This window comes from Terrapene carolina, unplaced genomic scaffold, assembly GCF_002925995.2.
Source record: "Terrapene carolina triunguis isolate 2854851 unplaced genomic scaffold, T_m_triunguis-2.0 Scaffold69, whole genome shotgun sequence".
In the NCBI taxonomy this organism is placed as follows: Eukaryota; Metazoa; Chordata; order Testudines; family Emydidae; genus Terrapene; species Terrapene triunguis.
In genome coordinates, this window is record NW_020664420.1 from 49,729,898 (window position 1) to 49,748,908 (window position 19,011).

The 19,011-nt window shown below is 39.6% G+C and overlaps 1 protein-coding gene across 5 annotated transcripts; it reads right to left on the bottom strand.

Annotated features, from left to right (window-relative positions):
- Positions 1-1,106: 1,106 nt before the first annotated feature.
- On the bottom strand, positions 1,107-17,288 carry ARRDC3 (arrestin domain containing 3). Of its 5 annotated transcripts, XM_024206970.3 has the most exons (8): positions 16,783-17,288; positions 12,615-12,696; positions 10,069-10,216; positions 8,754-8,856; positions 8,162-8,418; positions 7,070-7,232; positions 6,040-6,194; positions 1,107-3,726 (listed from the first exon to the last, which is right to left on the bottom strand). In XM_024206970.3, the coding sequence occupies exons 1-8, from the start codon at positions 17,060-17,062 to the stop codon at positions 3,670-3,672; spliced, it is 1,245 nt and encodes a 414-aa protein (XP_024062738.1). In that variant the 5' UTR covers positions 17,063-17,288; the 3' UTR covers positions 1,107-3,669. The 5 variants fall into 5 exon arrangements, with proteins under 5 accessions (XP_024062738.1, XP_024062760.1, XP_024062769.1 ...); XM_024206978.2 differs by lacking the exon at positions 1,107-3,726 and having other exon boundaries at positions 6,102-6,231; XM_024206992.3 differs by lacking the exons at positions 8,754-8,856; positions 10,069-10,216 and having other exon boundaries at positions 16,783-16,870.
- Positions 17,289-19,011: the final 1,723 nt, after the last annotated feature.

A 19,011-nucleotide genomic window follows, 5' to 3' on the forward strand; every position in this document is an offset into this window, starting at 1 on the left:
CCTTGTCCACATGTTTGTTGACCCCTTCAAAGAACTCTAATAGATTAGTAAGACATGATTTCCCTTTACAGAAACCATGTTGATTTTTGCCAAACAAGTTATGTTCTTCTATGTGTCTGACAATTGGTACAGCTGTGTCACGGTAAGGTCTCTAGCATAAATGTAGCTTCCATCTCAGAGTTGGTTTCCATTCCCAGCTTATATAACTGGTCTTTGGCTTCTAGCCCTTGGCCAAATGATATTTTGATACAGGAGGTGGATAATACATTTTGCTAGAGGTTCAGCTGTGTGTGGTATGCTGCAGGACTCCCTGGCAGTGTGCTCATTGTTGGAATACTGAGGGACTACTAGTCAGTACCTAGCAAGCTCTACTTAGCAAAACACAGATGGGAAAGGAGAATTATTAACAGCTTATAACTGCCCAACATGAATGGGGACAGCAAAAGGCACCTTCCTGACCCCAACATTATCATCTGCTGCTCTTCCCGATGCTTTTTGTTTGTTGCAGGGGACGGGGGGGAACGTAGGGGGTGCGCTAGTGCTTCCATGATTTGCGACTATAAAATTTAGGTGCTGGGAAAAGTTAGGCAACTTGAATAGGAGGCCACTCTGGCTCCCCCTATAACTATATATAAACTTAGTGTCCTTTACAGGTGTCCTATAAATAATTAGTACTTTCCTATGTGGGAAACTAGGGTACAATACCCTAACTGCCACCCATCCTGATAAGTCACTGGAATAGCTGTATAGCAGCAGCTGGTGGGCCTGAAGCTTAGTGCTTGTGTTGCTGAAATGGCTAATCTCACAAAACATTGGTCACAAGTAGTTCAAACTGAAGACAGACAATCTCATGTTTGAGCCCTATGATAATAATTTCCCAACTTGTCATGTAAATAGTGTTCATAAGTCACATCTTCTCACAAATAATTTCATAGCAAAAGTTTTGTAGCTGTCTACATAAAGCACCTCAAGACAGTTGTTTTTTTTGTTTTGTTAAAAAAAAGTTTATTTTCCACAAGGAAGAGCACTAGGAAAAAATTGTTTTCCACTTTTTTTCTGAAATCAGTCTACAAGGACATATTCAGCACCAAACTGAAAAAAAAATAAAAAAATAAAAAAAAGGAAAAAAGTACAAACAGCCATAGAATATAATCCATAAAGCAAACATTTAATATTGCACTTTGTTTCTCTTAACATTTTGGATTTTACTCATTTTTTTCCTAATTCAAAAATCAGGAATCTAGCTTGAATACTGGGCTAACAACTGTGACGCTCACGTTTTATATCAGGAATTGACCAATATGTATATAACAAGAAAAAAATAATGCCTCTAAAGAATTGTGTAAAATACTTTAATGGAAATGACTATTTGACAACATTTTTAGACCTCTGAATCTGATCACACTTTGTGATGCAGTGCCAATTATGATGATATTGGTCAATCCTGCTTTGTATGTCATTTTTCATTATATTGTGATAAGTATTTAATGCTATGCATATCCAACAATTGTTCCCTAATCTGTTTCAAACAAAAAACAAAAAAGGAAAAAAAGGAAAACCACCAAATGCCCTTTTATGCCAACAAACCCATCAGTTTTTTTTTTCCTTTATGTGGGGGAGGGACATTCAAAAAATGGTCTAAAAATTAAAAAAAAAAAAAATTCACCCAACTTCCTTATTATCCAGCATATTAGTTTACTTGCTGAAGCCCAAACCCTTTAACTGAATCACTTAAAACGCGACTCGTATTTACACTGGGTTTTTTTCACCCTGTCATTTTTAAACATGAAGTGTCTTCCATGTTTTCATAAAGGCCACTTATGGAAAAGCCTATTTTGTTTTTTATGAAGCCTTAAAAGCAGGACAGCATTCCATCATTCCACCATGCCAGAGACTTAACTTTTATTTTCAACCACTTTGTAACACATGGCATTAAATGATAGAGTAGACATGAATGTTAAATAGTCAACCCAAGAAACGCTACTTTTGTTAAAAATCGTGCTTGAATTCTTTCTGAAAAGTTTATACACGAACAGCTTTTGCAAATTAACTAAAATTCCTAGTGCCTACATCCTGATACTTGTACTAATGGATCCAATGCCCCCGTGCCCCAGTCCCAAATACTCTGACAGTTTACCCCTTCCACAATGTGCAGGGTGGAAGCCCCCAGTCTTCAAGTAGTTGAAGTCTTCTACATATTTGGCTGTACAGTTACAATCCTTTTGCTTGGATACATGCTTTAGGTTCGAGGGCACGAAAGGGAATCAATCATCAAGACAAATCTCTGCTAGCCAACATTCTAATAGGGCTGGTAATTTTGATATTCTGGCCCAGTTTCATTTTTCAGAGTATCTTTTATTGTTTTACAATTTTGTAAACCCTGAAGATCAACACAATACAAAGTGCACAAAAACAGCCATCTCACCAACCCTATACTCTCCTTGCACTTTAAAATATACTTAGACTAGAAACTCACTATATATGTATAGATTTGGTGATTAAGTAACTATGTATAAAAATAAATTCAATTTCCCTTTCCACCCTCACTGGTTGAGAAACCTCACTCTGAATCATGGACAGTACATTACTATTTCTTGTTTAAAACCCTTCCTTAACCCTTAGCTGGTGTCTGCTGGTGCTGCCTTCTTTTAAGCTTCAAAACTTGACCAACCTCTTCTGAAGTTGCAGAAAGATAAAAAGGGAACAAGGGTGCATTGTTACTTATGGGCATGTCCCTTTTCTAAATCCCCCTTTCAAATAAAAAACAAAGGAAAAAAAAACAAAGAAAAAGTAACAGTGCAACATAACAAAACACACATAGCTTTCCAACGGTTTGGCAAGTGATGAGTTCACCTGAGATTAAGTGATTTTAGGCAGTCTGTAACAAAATGCTTCTTTGCGGTAATAGTAGAAAGGCAACAAATTCTTAAAAGAAATCAAGAAGGTATACAATCTTGCAGAAGTCTATTATTCTCCTGTTAATTTTTTTCCATATAACTGTTGCGTATCTACTACAGTAGGCTGCAAAACATACAGCAAGAAGGATTGGCTTGAAGGCATTTGATGTTCGTAAATAAATCCACAGCTGAAGAGGTGATAACATGATCAGTCTACTGGGACAATTCTGAGCATGTGCATACGTAGGTAAAGTCCAGGCTACATTAAATTAAAAGAAAAAAAGTCAGTGCATTTGTCATCTTAAAGTTACTGTTTTTCAAAGCTTTCTTTTTGCCTCTTGTTGTGCGGACCACAAACAAGTTAGAAGGGTAACAGTCCAGCATAAATGAGAAAAAGCTGTAGTGACACTGAACCGCACAACATAAGCAATGTGCATGTGCAAATTTTCAAATCAGAAGAGGACGTCGTCATCCCTCTCTTTTACAACATGGTGAGTGTTTTGACACATATTACCATAGGCTAATAAGGCTGCTCCTAGTATGTGCCAGTATTTAAGGGAAAAAAGCTCAGGTCTTCAAGCATGTGGAGCAGGTCCTATGATGTTGTAGGCTTCAAAAGCATGATCACAGGTTGTTTTCACTTATTCACCGTTTTACAGGCAAGAGCAATACCACTTCCTTTGAAAGTATATCTCTGATATGACGCCTTGATCCTCAACACGGCAGAGATACGACTAAAAATCCAAATCAACTCAGCTAGTGAACGATTCCTTCAACGAGAGGGACAAGATGGTCTGTCATCTGTGGGCTGATCTGGGTTTGGATCAATCTGAATGGAAGGAAAAAAAAAAGCCTTCTAAATTAAATTTAGAACTTTTTTTTTTTAAAAGTTAAGAATCAAAATTCACAAGTTACAAATACTGTGCCCGATCCAAAGGTCACTAAAAAGTCAATAGAAAGTGACTAGCTGACTATAATGGACTTTGGATCAGGTGACCAATGTTCCATATTGGCTTGTATCCAATACATCCATGTTTAATTTTGTGTATTTTAAAACACAATGAAAGGCTATAGCTGTGACCTGACAATACCATGGGTTTAGGCATAAAGAGCTAATGATGTAAACAATGAAAATAATTAATGGATAAAAAAACCCATTATATAGTGTCATTTCTAATTATTTGTAAGGCACAAACAATTTTCAGTTATTTGAAATGTGTTGAATAGTTTGCTTAAATGATATTTTATATATGAAACAAATACTTTTTGCTAATGATATCATTGAATACTTCTCATGAACTTATACTGATGTACTCCACTAATTTATCAAATGCAGAAATTTTGCTTGAAAAAGTAGAGAAATCATCAGTAAAGGTCATTTTAGTTTTGATCAAGAACTATTGTAGAACAATGTGACAGTTAACCAGTTTCTGCTATTGAGGTGTTTCAAGGTCATGTAGCCTTACTCTCCCTGATTCTCATTTGTTGTAACATACTATTAGCTATCTTACATATATATCTTAGGTGGCAATATTGTACACTGTTAACACATTGTACTATCTACAAAATCAATAGGAGTTAGAAACTTATGACCTTTTGAAAATCTCACTAGGTGCCTCTCTGCATATATAGGCAACTAACTACCTATGAAAATCTGGTTTTGAGCTCCTTTCATGAAAACCAGCAACAATACCCAAATCAATAGTGGATTGAATTCCTTGGTTTGGAGTCTTTAGCATTAACAAATCAAAACACAGCTGGTTTGTTAGTGTTCCAGGTGTGGAGTATTATCATTCTACAATCTAAACTAATAATGTTACTTTCTTAACGTGTAAAATTGACAAAAGTACAGCTAAACAAAGGATAAAAAGTGTTGTTCTTTTATTCTGCACAAATAGTTTTCCTTCTTGCAGTTACAAACATATCACTCAACAGGCACTGATACTGTCTGCTCATCCCAGGGTGTTTTATAAAGCTTAAAATCCATCCCAAGTGGCATTGAAGCATCTTGTATTTAAGGCAGATTTTAAATCAGCCTGATCCAAGCATGTCACTTCCCAGCTGGAAGCTTATTCTACAAAAGTGGATTCTGATTATGAAAGCCCTGCCTCAGAGGGACTTCAGAGAATAGGAAGAGACAAGCCAAACAGCCAGCACTGGCTGACCTGAGATGGCAGGCAGAAAAACTAATTTGAAGGAGGTATGAGATATTCTGGACCTAAACAATGTTAAATGCTCTCCAGATCAACAAGAAACCAAAAAAGTCAACTCAGTACTTGAATAATAACCAACCAAAAGAATTAAAACTGGAATCACAGGCCTAGTGATGTAGCTAAATTTATCTAATGCTATGTCTGATTAGGCCCAGTTGGCCCAAACTGGAATCACACTTTAGTAATCCAATAAATGAAAAAATATGAGATATTGACCAATATAGCCCCCCTTCCTATCAAACTATAGTTTTCTACATACTATTGAAGTACCTACTGATAGTCAAAGGACATATTGCCAATGTAATTGTACTGTAAAAGGTAATTATGAGAGTGAGAGAGAGAACTTGATTCCAGTATAAAATCAATATTCTGGATAATTTGCAAAAAATTGATGGAATTAGCACAAGGGTCTGCCAAGGGGCTTCTAGTCTCTTAGGGGCTAACACTCAGGAGATCTGAAGCACACATAACTATCAACACTGAATATACCACCTTTAAAACATGGTGAAAACTGAGGGTAGCATACATCAAGGGGTATAAGATGAAGACGGATGATATAAATAATATTTTTGTCCTCGTTTACTATTAACAGGCTTAAGGTTAGTGGCCCAATAGAAACAAGAGTAATAAAGAAGAAAGAAAGTGATCAAAGAATAATCAGCTCACTCCAGTGAGAAATTTGAGACTATAAGGAATACCTCTTTCTCACGTTAGAGTAAGATGTGGGTGCTTGGGAGCTCTGAAAAAAAATCAGGTGATTTAAGTGAAAGAAAATCTTGCTCCATGTTTTGCTTTAGTGATTTATATTAATTTTAGGGGGTGGAACACAAAAGTTCTCATTTTCTGCTTATTGAACTTTTGCTACTAGAATGGAGAATGCAAAAATGCAAAATAGACTGTTATGGCTAACTGCATTTTTGTTTGCTTACCTCTGAATAGAGAGGTGGAGGCAGAAAACGAAACTCCTGGATATATGCAAATAATGGTCCTTGAAGTGCCCTCTCAAAATCATCACAAGCAGCTATGGGTACAAGGCTGGACTGCCTTTGCTCCTCTGTGACCACTTCTGCATAGCTAGGAGGTGCTGTAGGGAAAAGGTACACGCAGTTCGAACAACAGTTCTTATGCATGTCAAAATACATAACATGACAAATATTAAACTTTATAATTAGCACTAGGTAGGTAAAAGTGCTCAGTGACAAGTGTTTTAGATTGTCTTGTGTGTAATAACAGTCCATGCTATTTAACTTAAATCTAAGAAAATAAGTTTACACTAAGACACGTTGAGAATTTTCATCTACTTTGGCTTGACTGTCTCCCTGAAATCCAAACAGGAAACCCCACATTTTTTGTAGGGGGAGCAGGGCAACCTCACATTCCTCTGGATCCCATACAGGGTCTCTGTGTGCTGGGATTCATACAAGGAGCTGGGCTGAAGACTAGGTACCCCAAAGGGGATGCAAATCATTTTCCCCGCTCCAGTCATGTGGAGAATTCCCATAAAAAGGTAATATAGACTGTTACCTTTCCACAAAGCATCTGCTACCAAGGATCCTGGGGTCACAGTGAGACCTTGGTAGCATAGCTGCAGTGGGCTGCGCTGCCTGAGACAGAGCTGGTGTGGAGGTACTCAAATTCCACAGATGGCCCTGTCCTTCCGTGCATCCTGTGCAAGGATTCCACTGAACCTGCCAGTTGTTGTGGCAGATGGGCCCGACTGCCTTTCTGGGGTTAGGGGAGGCAAAAAGGAACTCTAACCCCATGGTAGAATGATGTGGAGGAGATCTCAACAAGGTAGAAACCCTGAGGAGATTTCCTCCTGCCCTATGTCTTTTATTGCAGGAGGGGATAATCTAGGTCTTAATATATCAGTGAAGTGTTAGTCAGGGTAAAAAAAAAAATAAATAAATAAAAACCAAGAAAACAGTGAATTGTTTGGGAGTTGTATTGTCAAATTACCTTCGGGTCTTTCAGGCAGTGGCAGACCAAGCCAGTTCATATTCATGCTACACTGGCTGCTTACACTTGACGTTCTGCTGCCAAATGGATGTAGAGGAATAGTACCAATGACAAGTGGTAAATTAAGGAATAAATCCATTGCTCCAGGAATATCAACGTACACCTAAAAAATAAGTGACAAAAAGGCCATGATTAAATGCTGAAACAGATGGTCTTTGTGGTTTTGTATGAGCCCTCTGTCTGAATTAGTGAGCTAAATTCTGCTCTAAGATCCACACGGGTCTTGCTTCTCTTCCTCCTTTTGGCTCAATCCTGAAAAGTGCAGAGCTCCCTGAAGTCCAACCAAAATAAATGAAAACTCAGGATTCTCATTATCTCTTAGCATCAGAGCCCAGCTGCACACGTCTTCCGCTTACATTATATATCTGCTTAGCTGACAGGCAAATATTTTAAGGTCTGCCGTGGTTTTAACCAATCACCCTTAGTAAATTTGCTGTTGTGATGTGCATTTGGAACTTTCATTATAATGCAGGAAAGATTACTGCTGAAGATATGTAGGTTTCACAGCCAACTAGCCAAAAATATGTAAGTTTATTTCAAACTTGTGTGGATGTCTCCATGAAAATTATTCATATCATATATGCCAGGGATCTCTAACTCAAATGACCACGAGGGCCACATGAGGACTAGTACATTGGCCCAAGGGCCACATCACTGACACGCCCCCCTCCCCCCACGCTGCCCTACCCCCACTCCACCCCTTCCATGAGGCCCTGCCCCGCCCCCATTCCAACCCCTTCCCTGCCGCCTCCTCCCGAGTGCGCAGCTCCCTGCTTCTCCCCCCTCCCTCCTGGAAAGCACTAAGCGCCACCAAACAGCTGTTTGGCGGCAGGAAGCGCCTGGAGGTAGGCAGAGGAGCAGGGACATGGGAGGCTGTGAGGGGGGGGGGGAAGGGGAGCTTGGTGGCCACAGGAAATAACTTGGGGGGGTGGGGGGAGCTTGGCGGGCCGCAGCAAGTAACTCCACGGGCCGCAGGCCGCGTGTTTGAGACCCCTGATATATGCTTTGAGACAATCTGAGCATTTTACTTACCATTAGTGAGTATTCTACACGGATTATACTACAGTCAAGGATAGAGGGGGAAACAGGTGGAATTTTCAACTGTTTCCCATTCCAGGTTTCTGTTTTCCCAGATGACAGGGATTCCCCACGCAAGTTGGCAACAAGCTGTTTCACTTCCTTCATTTTTCCTTTGGCATAGAATGCCTGGGTTTGATAAATGGCTGCCTTTGGCACCACCATACGGGAAGAGCAGTTTTCAATCTCAGCAAAGATCTGAATTGATTCACCTGGAACAAAACAGAATTTCGTATTGTTCTTGTTATATTACATAGCGACACAAGAACATATTCAGCAATCTATACATGGTTACAATGGGCCAGATGCTGCTCTTACTGAACTTACTGGCAAAGCACCCACTGATTTCAACAGAATCATGCACAACATAAGCAAATATAACAAAATGTGCAGTTTACGTACTATAACAACTTGAAGACAGCTACCACGTGGTCTGTTTTGATTAACAGCATACTCACAAATACTTATTGTTTACATATGGCTATACATGTAAAAGGGTACTTTTTAAAAAACAAGTCTTTTTTTCTATAACTACTCTGCTACGTACCTGGGGTGTAGCCCTTCCTTTCAATTTTGGCACTTAAGGATATTGGGCCTGAGGTACAAAACCAACAACAGAGAGTCTTTTCTTTTGTGCCTGCTTGGGGTGACTGCAAAAGAACAACAATAGATACCCATGATTAAATTTGGGTTCAGTGCAGAATAGAAGTAGCTCTATGTATCTTTTAATCAACACAGAAGAATAACCATTAGAGTTTAAAGGCCAACTCCTGCTGCTTATTTTACTCATAAGAATAGTCCTGTTCATTTCAATAGCATTATGTAAGTAAAGCAAGCAAGTTTTGTCCTAAAAAGTCATCCCAGCGCTAGCGGTGGTAATTAACAAAAGAGCTACCCATGTCATGCTCATCCTCAACTCTGACTTAATTTAAATTAGAAAATACTGTATATGTGACAGTTAGTGACTTTTTAGCCCATATTTCCGCAACATACTGTCAGTATAACTTTCCATATAATAATCTGTAATTAAGACATCTTCCCACATTCCATTTTACTTTTGAAAAATAAAAATAAATAAAAAATCCCAAAGTCTGACTACTTGAATATTGATCCTGCTGCCATACCCATCTAAATCAATGGTATTTCTGTTGTTGCCTTACATGAGATCAGGGTTAAGGCCCTGATCCAAAGCCCACTGAATCGTCTAGGAAAATCCGACTTTTTTCATCCACACACAAAAGAAACCTATTTCAATGGACTGTATTTTATTTATTTGTTTGCCTACATTGCCATTTGAGCAAAAAAGAAAAGGGATTTTAGGCCAGATTGAAATGAGAGTGCCTCACGGAAAACATCTTAATGTAATATCCAAATAGATTAGTAAAATAAAATTTAAGAAAAATATTCTACAGAATTGTGATAATTTCTCCCCATTGGCAGACAATATCCATATTGAAGTTATGAATAATGCACAGTAGTACAATTTTACTTTGCATTTTTAAGTTAGCAGTCTATTGTTGAAAGATTCATAGGAGTAACACTGCTTCTCAGAAAACTAAATTATTCTTAAATCAACAAAGAACAGTTAATACAATTTTCTTTTGAAAGAGAGATTTCACAGTTTATCATGTATGCAGTTCACAGCTGAAGTTAAATGTAGATAATTTAAAAATAAGCAACTCCAAGTACTTGAAGTTAGTTTTCAAAATGTCAGCTATTACGAGTTGCTCAAATGCGATATTTAAAGCATAGTTGCAGTTTAACGAGCATATTAGTAAAAATTGAAGATTTTGATGTTGTTTCAGTTATACTTTTTTTGTATGCCAAAAAACAAAACAATTAGTAATTCTGTCAATTCTTACCAGTAATGAAGGAGTGTTGATATCTATATGTTCAAAGACTGTAAATTCCTTCTTTAATTTTACTGGTAAAAGCCAAGGCCTGTGCAATTCGGCTTTCACCCAATAGCGCACACTGCCATGTCTGCCTTCGAATGAGGTAGCAAGTGGTCTGTGCAGGACACAAAGGTCAAAATTGAGTAAGTCTTTATCCTCTCTTTCTAATAGTGATACAACTGATTAGAATAAGAATCAATAAGTTGTACGGTATTGTTTATGCTGCATAATATTTAAGCATAACTTATTTGCAAAGTTTCCATATTTCAAAAGGGATTAAGTTTGGGAGAAAAAATCTCTGTAGTTGAATTTTAATTCATTTTACAGTAGGTAGTCGAAATTTTCACTATCATAGGAATTTAGCTAGAACATGCCACCAGGATACACATTTCCTTTAAAACTTACAAGAAGTTACTTTTAAATCTGGAATATACGAAGTTCTAGGACAAAGTAATGCTAACAACAGTTTTAAAATTAGTATGAATTGCTCCAATCGCTATCTGTGGTAGTCTATTTTGTAGATTAACTACTCTGAGTATAGTTTAATTGTGCCTACATTCCTATCGTATCCGATTCTTCCTTAGCTAGTTTAACCTCTTGTTCTTGTAGTTGACTTTAGACAACCTAGTTTAGACACTCCAAAAAGCTACCTGACCAACCCCTATGTTTCTCTAACATTGTAAAATAACTAAATTTTACAATTTAAAAATAGCCTCAAATCCACAGTATTGATTTCCTGAATTGTACTTCTGTATTTCTACATCCTAGAATTTCACACAGAAAACAGGAATTAAACACAGCCTCACTGTCCTCATCCAGTGTTAGAGTAATTTCTTTCAACCTCTAGTTTGACACTTCTATCTGCACATCTGAGAAATGTGCTCTCTTTTTCTCAGGGCTATTAAAATCCAAGTTGAAGGCCTTTATCATCACTCCTGTTTCTCAACATCACCATACCCTCCACTTCACTATACTAAGTTACTCTTCAGGCTTTTATCATCAGTTCTCTCTTTCTAAAGTTCTTCATCATGAGTTAATTTCATGGTCGCTTTTAAGTCATTAACACAGTTAAAAAAAAAAAAAGGACTGTTTTGACCAGTCCTTGTAATAATTTACTTGTCTTCTTCCATCTCAAACTCCTACATCTCCTAAGTCCAGTACCATTGGTTTTGAAGTCCAAACCTACTACTACTACTACCCCATATGTTTACTTCCCTAAAGTCTAGTCCCAATTACAGAATGGAAAACCATTTTTTTTTGCAAAATGAGAACAGAATTTTGTGAACATACAAGCAGAGTCTGTATAACAAAGTTTGAGTCGAAAGAGCATTCTGGATATTGGTAAATGATGTTCTCATCTGAGTGCCCAGCTGGCTTCTAGAATTCCATAGAGGGGTCTTTTTGAATGTGTTTCTAGTCATACTATAGCATTTCCAGTAGTATCACATTAGTCCAACTGAGCCTGAGAAGTGCTGAGCATCTGCAAGTTCCATCGAAGCCATGGGAAATGCAGGTGCTCAGCATCTCTAATAATCAGGCACTTTATTGGTTTTAAGGTGGAAGTTAGGCTATCCCAACTTGCATGGTATTTATCCAAGGTTTTCTATCTCAATTACTTCTGTTTTTATATTGAAAGTCTCCTCCCTCTCTGCTTCTGTTCTTCCTGATCTTTTATGATCACTCTCTCTCATTACTTAGTGTCCACTGATATTTGAGTTAAGCCCATGATGTTGATATCTCCTGTGTATAAATAATTTCAGATCTCACATTTTTGTCATATTTGCATTTATGTACATTTTAGCCATTTTCTAACAGGGACATCCCATTTCTTTATGTCCAGATTACATTTTGTTAAAGTATTAACATTGCCTGACCTAATATTGTTCCTTGCTATCTATCCATCTGCTTGTTTCTACCCTGCTTTCTGCATAACCACCCTCTTGGAATATATATGTCCCTTTGCCCCCATTTACTAGTCTAAACTCTCAAAGGTGTCTATCCCCACATGTTCAGATGTAGTTCATTCTGTCACATCTGTTTCAAATAAACCCAAACAGATTAGTATTAAATTCTCTTCTTATCACTAACTCTGCTTATCTACAGGGCTCCAGTAGAATCTTGATTCATCAGGAGGTGATCCCAGCAACTTTGCAGGGTCCAGTGGTCAACTGGTTCCTTTACCCTCTGTATAATGAGTAAAACATTGCATGGTATGACCAAGTGGCACACATTACACTTGCAACAGGTCACAAAAAGAAATGATTGCTGCCCTTCAATCAATAGCCCTAATTTTCAAAATGTTGCCACTAAGAATAAAAGTAACCTCTTTAATAGTTTAATAGGACTATGTCCTTGTAGCATGTTTTAGTGGAATCCCTACCACCATTGAAAAGGGTTTTATTTCCCTCCTCCCCCCCTCCCCCACAACTAGAATTTTCCATACAGTGCTTGCTTTCATAAGTATGTATTTCAACATTATTTCATACAGCATTGGTATTATGTGTGGTACTTACGTCTGTGGAAGCTCAAAGCTGAATGCATATTCATGCCTTCCTGAATGAATAGTGTTGAGGCCTTCTTCAGAATTGTCATCATCTAGGAGGAAAAAACCCAAAAAGCTATTTCACCTGTGAACATTTTACACACCACAATATATTACATAGGTTTCTTGTTTGTATTGTAAGGGGTTAACATCTAAACGCTTAAAAATGGTGATATTTCTTAGTAAGATACAATCTATTTGGATTCAATAAAAAAATTGTTAAATATAGGCAACATGTTTAACATGCTTTTATGTAAAAGGATTCTAGCCAATTTTAATAGAGAATATTCTTGATTTGAACATAGGCTTGGATGTGACTATTACAATTCCAGTGTCTATTTAAACGTATTACAAAATTATAAGTTATTCGCATTTTCAATAGAATTTCTAGGTGTCTTAAATGAAATAGCTTAATGATATTCAAAAAGCAATCCCATGTTATACAGACTATAGAGTCTGCGCCAGAAGATTAAATTTAGCAATTCATCTTCCTTTTATTTCCTACCTAGCAACAGACTTCAGAAATTAGATTAAAAAATATCCTGTTCTGTAAAAAGATGTGGGAAGTACCAGCAAAATCAAAGGGTGTGGAAGGGTGACTAGCTACTACAAAACAATCAGCCTTGTTTAAAGCCAATCCATTTTAAGTGTTACACTTTAGATAGGTATTCAGAGAGGATCAGAGTTTTTCAAGTTCCAGAAAAATTGACCTTCCTTGTTCTTATCTGTGATTTCTCGATGTTACACTGGAAGTCCTAACAAACTGTATTTTATTGTGAACTATAAAACTTGAGAAACAGTCAAAATTTCCATTTTGAGGGGAGTCTATGTTAAATATAAATACTTGAATGCAAATTAAGTGAGTTGATGGGTATATCTGTATTCACCTCAGCCTGACTGAGAGCCCCCACATCCCCCAAAAAGGGGGCAGAAAAAGGCAGTTGTGTTCTCGTCCTTCACAAAAGTGTGCTGCACTCTTGACTTCTTTATCAAAAGTTATATGAAAGAGGCATAATATCTACAGGCTCAGATAATTTACACCTCCTAAGGGAGATTTATGCACATCTCCAGCATGCAATGTCACGGAAACTGCATCCTAAGTTTTCACAAGGGCATTTTAGTCTTTATCCTTTTCTATTTTTTAATCATTTCCTGGCACTGAAGTTTCTCTCCTTCTCTTCCTTTCTGCCAGCTCAGCACTCCCATTGAGGCTCAGCAGCAGCAGCAAAGCTGTGGTAAACAAGTGCTGAGCTGTCAATCACAGACCAGACTAGAGCAGGAGAGGACCGGCCTAAACCGGCGCGAGCAGCTCCCCAGCCAGCCAGCCGCTCATATACATACCGTATACATTACACTAGCGCGTTTGCTCAGCACCTCCCCCACGCGCAACCCAGCTTGGCAGCCCGGGGGGAGCCGCCCCTTGCCTGGGCTCCCGCTCCGCACGCTGCCTGGCAGTGGCGTGCCGTGCTGCACGGCTCCTTGCCTACGGGGCGCCCAATGCCGCCCACCACCACAGGCCAGGAGGGACTCAAATCCCAGCCCAAACCACTGGGGCCGGTTGCTAAGCGGCAGACGGCTGGGCCCAGGCACCGCACTAACGCCACCCTACCCGCCGGGCTCCCGCCGTGCGCCTCGGGGCTTTCAGAGCCGGGCGTTGGTTCGCCTGGCAAAGCGTGGGCAGCGGGCGCCGGGGAGGATTTGCTTCTCCTCCCTACCCCCCACCCCCACCCCCCGTGTGGCTTGGATCACTGGGCGCCCCCGATCCGGACCCGCCAGCCCGGTGCTAAGCCACGCGGGCCACTAGTCAGGGCAGAGCCGCTCCAGTCTCGGCCTCACGCCTCCCCGCGGCCGAGCCCGGCAGCGCCAGGCGCTGCTAGCAGCGCACAGCGGGTCTAGCCCGAGGGGCCGCAGCCAGAGCAGCAGCCGGGGGCTTTGCCACCCTCTGCACGGTTGTATTAACAGTGAGACTGCGGGTGGGGGGCCCGATCCTGCTCCCACCGTGGAGCCGCTCAGTTCCCGGGGCCAGGATCAGGCCCTAACCGCTCACAGCTCAGCGCTGGGGAGATGGGGCTGAGCCCCGGGAGGATTCCGGACCCAGGCAGCCGCGAGCGGACACCACCGCCGCCGCCAGCACCCCCTTCGCGCCGCACGCTACGACCCCGGGACTAACTGGAGCCTGCTAGCTACCTCCTCCGTCCGCCTTCCCTTCCTCCAATTAGCGGCTGGCATCGCCTTAGCAACAGGCTAACAAACCCCACTAGGCCAATGACTGAGTGAGCATTGGGCGTGGTCTCTGTTACCAGGCTAGGCTGAGAGGTGGTGCCGGAGCTAAGTCATCGAAACTCCTTTTCCATTCAGCGCAGAGTGCACTGTAGCAGCAGTCCCTGGCTGGGCTGCGCAGGGAGCGGATGGCTGAGCTGCTCCAAGCTCACAGTTTAAGTGAATGCACAAATCACCGGCGTTTACGCAACACACACTGCGCTTATCTACAAGTGCTTCTCATTTGCAAGTTTCAGACCTACTCCATCTTCCTTCTCCTGCTTCCCATCCAAATAGAGGTATGTGAATGGTACTGGCGAAGAGACACCTGAAATATATACTCACACATACAAAGTCATTCTTGCTTTTAAAAAAGCAATTGGGAACCTCTGTGGACATATTTGTGATCTAACACCCCGCTCTGAAGCATGCATACATTTTTGCACCTCTCTGTGATGGGGGTGGGGGATTCTGGGATTGCAAATAGGGGAAAAGGCAAATGCACTGTGCATGGATGAATGTTTGCACGGTAGGAAAATAAAGAGCCTTTTAGCTCTATGCCTCTACCAATTATATTTACCTGCTTCCACCATGGTAACTGAAACCCTTTCCATGGCTGTGTAACATACACTATATAACTTCTTTACTGATATTTATTTCTTAGGGAGGGAAGGGGGAAAATACCCTACTCATGCACCTATCTCTGCAGCAAATATACTGCATATAGATGTAAAAAGAGAGAACAGCCGAAAATTACATAAACACTTTTAACATCATTTTCTTGGGCTAGGAATTAAGTCATCGCCATCACCTGACGCGTGTAAACCAATCTGCTAAGAGGAGAATAAGCACCCCCTCCCACTCCCCAGTACTGGTCCCAAACAGGATTGAACCGCTTCTAACAAAGGGTAGAAACTTCAGAAAAACAAGCTTAGTCTTCTATACTTCCACAATGTAACCATTCAAACAATAGATGAACAGTCCGAAGACCCACTCCTCTCTTGAAAATGCTTTATTCCCTTTTCCTAACCTAAATCAGATCATTTTCCACAGTACTTTTCATTTCCATTGGGGCTGGCACAGTAGGTTTCATTGAATGCAGGTTCCAGAACTCCCTAACTTAGAAATGATGGTCTAATTACACAATAATGGACTCTAAATGGCTTTCCAGACAGACTTCTTTACAGCTGTCTCACTGACATATAGTGTATATAAAAAATTCAGATATTTTACTAACTTTGTTTAAAGCAAAGGGAAAAAACCACACGTGGGGTGCTGACTGCATATGTCAAAATAAGCCACATGGAATCCTTTATCTGCCAACAATTATCCATCCTTGAAGGATTATCACATATATAATTTTAAAATTGGAATTGTTTCCATAAATGTCAAAAGCAGAATTCTATGTATTAATTATCTCTCAGTATGTATGACGAGATTACCAAAAAAAAATGAACTAAATCATTTACATCCGATTTCTGCTCCAGTTTTTCTTAATCCCCATGGGAGGCAAAAGCCTACTAATGGCTATCAGATCCATAGGACAAAAGTGTTTTTGCTTTAAACAAATGAAATCCCCATGCATTGGAAGTGCGTATGAAAGAGGCTCTGTTTAAGGGCAGGTAGTTGGAAAAAGTCGTTTGTAGGCACTTTGCAGATGCACCTCAATGCAGTTTTAACAGTAAACGTCCATATAATCAAAATCTAAATCCCACAAAGAGGCATTGCTCTTTTACTTTCGTATTTGTTCTGATTTTTTATACCTATACATTAAAAATAAACAGGTTGTAATAACTAACAAGATGCAAGATACAAAGCCGTACCCTCTTGCATCCAAAACGATTGTATATAATTTTAACTAGTGTAATAAAATGACTTACCTCTTTCGTGCCCAATTAAGATGTCTTTATGGTTGAAATATTCTACTTCTTCCGTGTAATTCTGTGTATAGGCAGTGTTGGATCCAGCATTTCTAGATTCTGTCCAGCGTACTTTTGCATGTCCTCTTGCATGAATTTTAAGAGATTTTACCCTAATTTCCCCAGTAACTTCTAAATTGACCCTTCCTGAGACTGTGTCCCCACTAGAATAGACGGGGACATTGCTGTCATTGAGACAGTCAAAGCTTATTGTCAAACTCTTCACCTTCCCCAGCACCATGTTTTATAACAAAGTCTATAAAAATATATTGTAAGAAAAAAAAACAACAAAAGTCAAGATCTCATATGAAATGTGATCTTCACTTTACACTGATCAATACTTCTGCCGTGCAAAAAGCTTGCAGGCAGGATCAGTGTATTCTCTACAAACACTTCATTGGGATTGCTAAAAAGTAACAGCACTAGATGCTGTTCACAGCTACTATCCAGCTCTGTGGTCTCTGTACAAAGACGGGCTGGCTGCAGCCTGCCAGCTCACTTAAGGCTAGCTTTGTGAAAAACAACCGGAGTGCGCATGAGCGGGCCGCTGCTGCTTCCCTTATAGGTGTAGCAGAGAAGACGAGCCTGCTGTGGAACAGAAGCTAGTATCCTCTCCATTGTGTGTCTCCCCGATGTGTGCTCGCTACCCTAAACTCTTTAAACAAGCCCTGAAGATTAGTACCAAATAACCTCTAATAGCAGGCGTTCAGCATTATATTATAGCGGTAAGGATAGGGGGAAGAGTGGGTTGAGAGCCAGAGCTTCAAACAGCTGATTAAGGACACAGCCACAAGCCCAAACCTCCCAAATCATTTGCTTCTGGGTAGTGCTGTGCTGGAATGTGGGTGAGGGAGTTTGGAGGGAAATAAGACTCATATTTGGGGTCTGGGATATTCTTCATCCCAAAGAAGAGATTTTGGCTAGTTCATTTAATTCACTGCATCTGGTGCATTCCAGAAGGCAAAATATTTGCTCTCCAGTTCAGAGTATTTTAATGAGCCAGGAATAAAAGTCGATCTTGGCAGTAATGGTTTAGCACCAGCCAGAGAGTAGGATGAACTCCACCAGCATCAGCGAAATCCCTCTTCCATCCCTCCCATTCACTTCAACCTGGTGCTGGAGACCAAGAGAAGAACCCCACATAATTTCAACCTATTCCACTGGCGATTTCTCTGACCTCTCCTGCAATTAAAAAAAAAAGTTGATTTTTAACAGGAAAAGGGAAAAATATCTTTAAGCCTCCGTGCTTCCCTCTTATACACAGTTAGGTCTATTACAGACACCACCTACAATTTTTGTTCAGATTATTTCCACTTCTGTGTCCTGTGCCACCTGTAGGAATACAGCTGAATTTAAAATCCTCCAAAAAGGTCTGGCATGAGTTTATGTATCAGACAGATTTTTTTAAAATAAAGATTCTATAAGAATTGGTGCAACTTGATATATAGATGAAAGAACAGAAAGTTTGAAACACTGACTTCTGAAATTAAGCAAAGCCTTCCACATATCTTGCATGGATTCAAAAAATATAGCACATTTGTGTGCTAAAAGACTTTAAAAAAGCAACCAGAAACATAAGCATCAGGCATACCTTAATTAGTGCATCTAGAAGCATTGTGCAAAACAACTTTTTAAACATCAAGCAGGGTGAAGTTTTTATTGTCACATATTAAAATGTAATTTTTATACAGTAACATTTGATTTGGGGAGGAGGAATAGGGGGAATATTGTCATTGCTTGACCAAATTATCTAGATTAAATTAAAGGCTATATTTCTTTTTTCTAGTCCTTTGTTTATTGAAATAAGCATTTCAGCATAATATATAATTTAAATGATTAATATTAAACAGATTAATATGTGTTAAGTTATATTGCTCTGATTCTGTGAATTATGTATCTAAAATAAAGTTCAGAGAAACAGCTTTGCTTTGTAGCATTGTGCCTATATTATTTTCTTAAATAAGTCTTTCACATTTTCCTTTGGTCGACAGCTGGTGGAAATTCTCATGCTGTTTAGTTTGGGAGACTTTGTGCTATTTCCTTCCAATCTCTTAATACGTTTTATGTTTCTGCACCATCTTGTGGTAAATAGGGGGAATGTACACAGACACTTTGCAATAGTATTTCATCCCTTTCGTGGTGGTTTTGTTCCCCTACTCCCATATATGTGTGCAGAGAGTCTCTTCCATG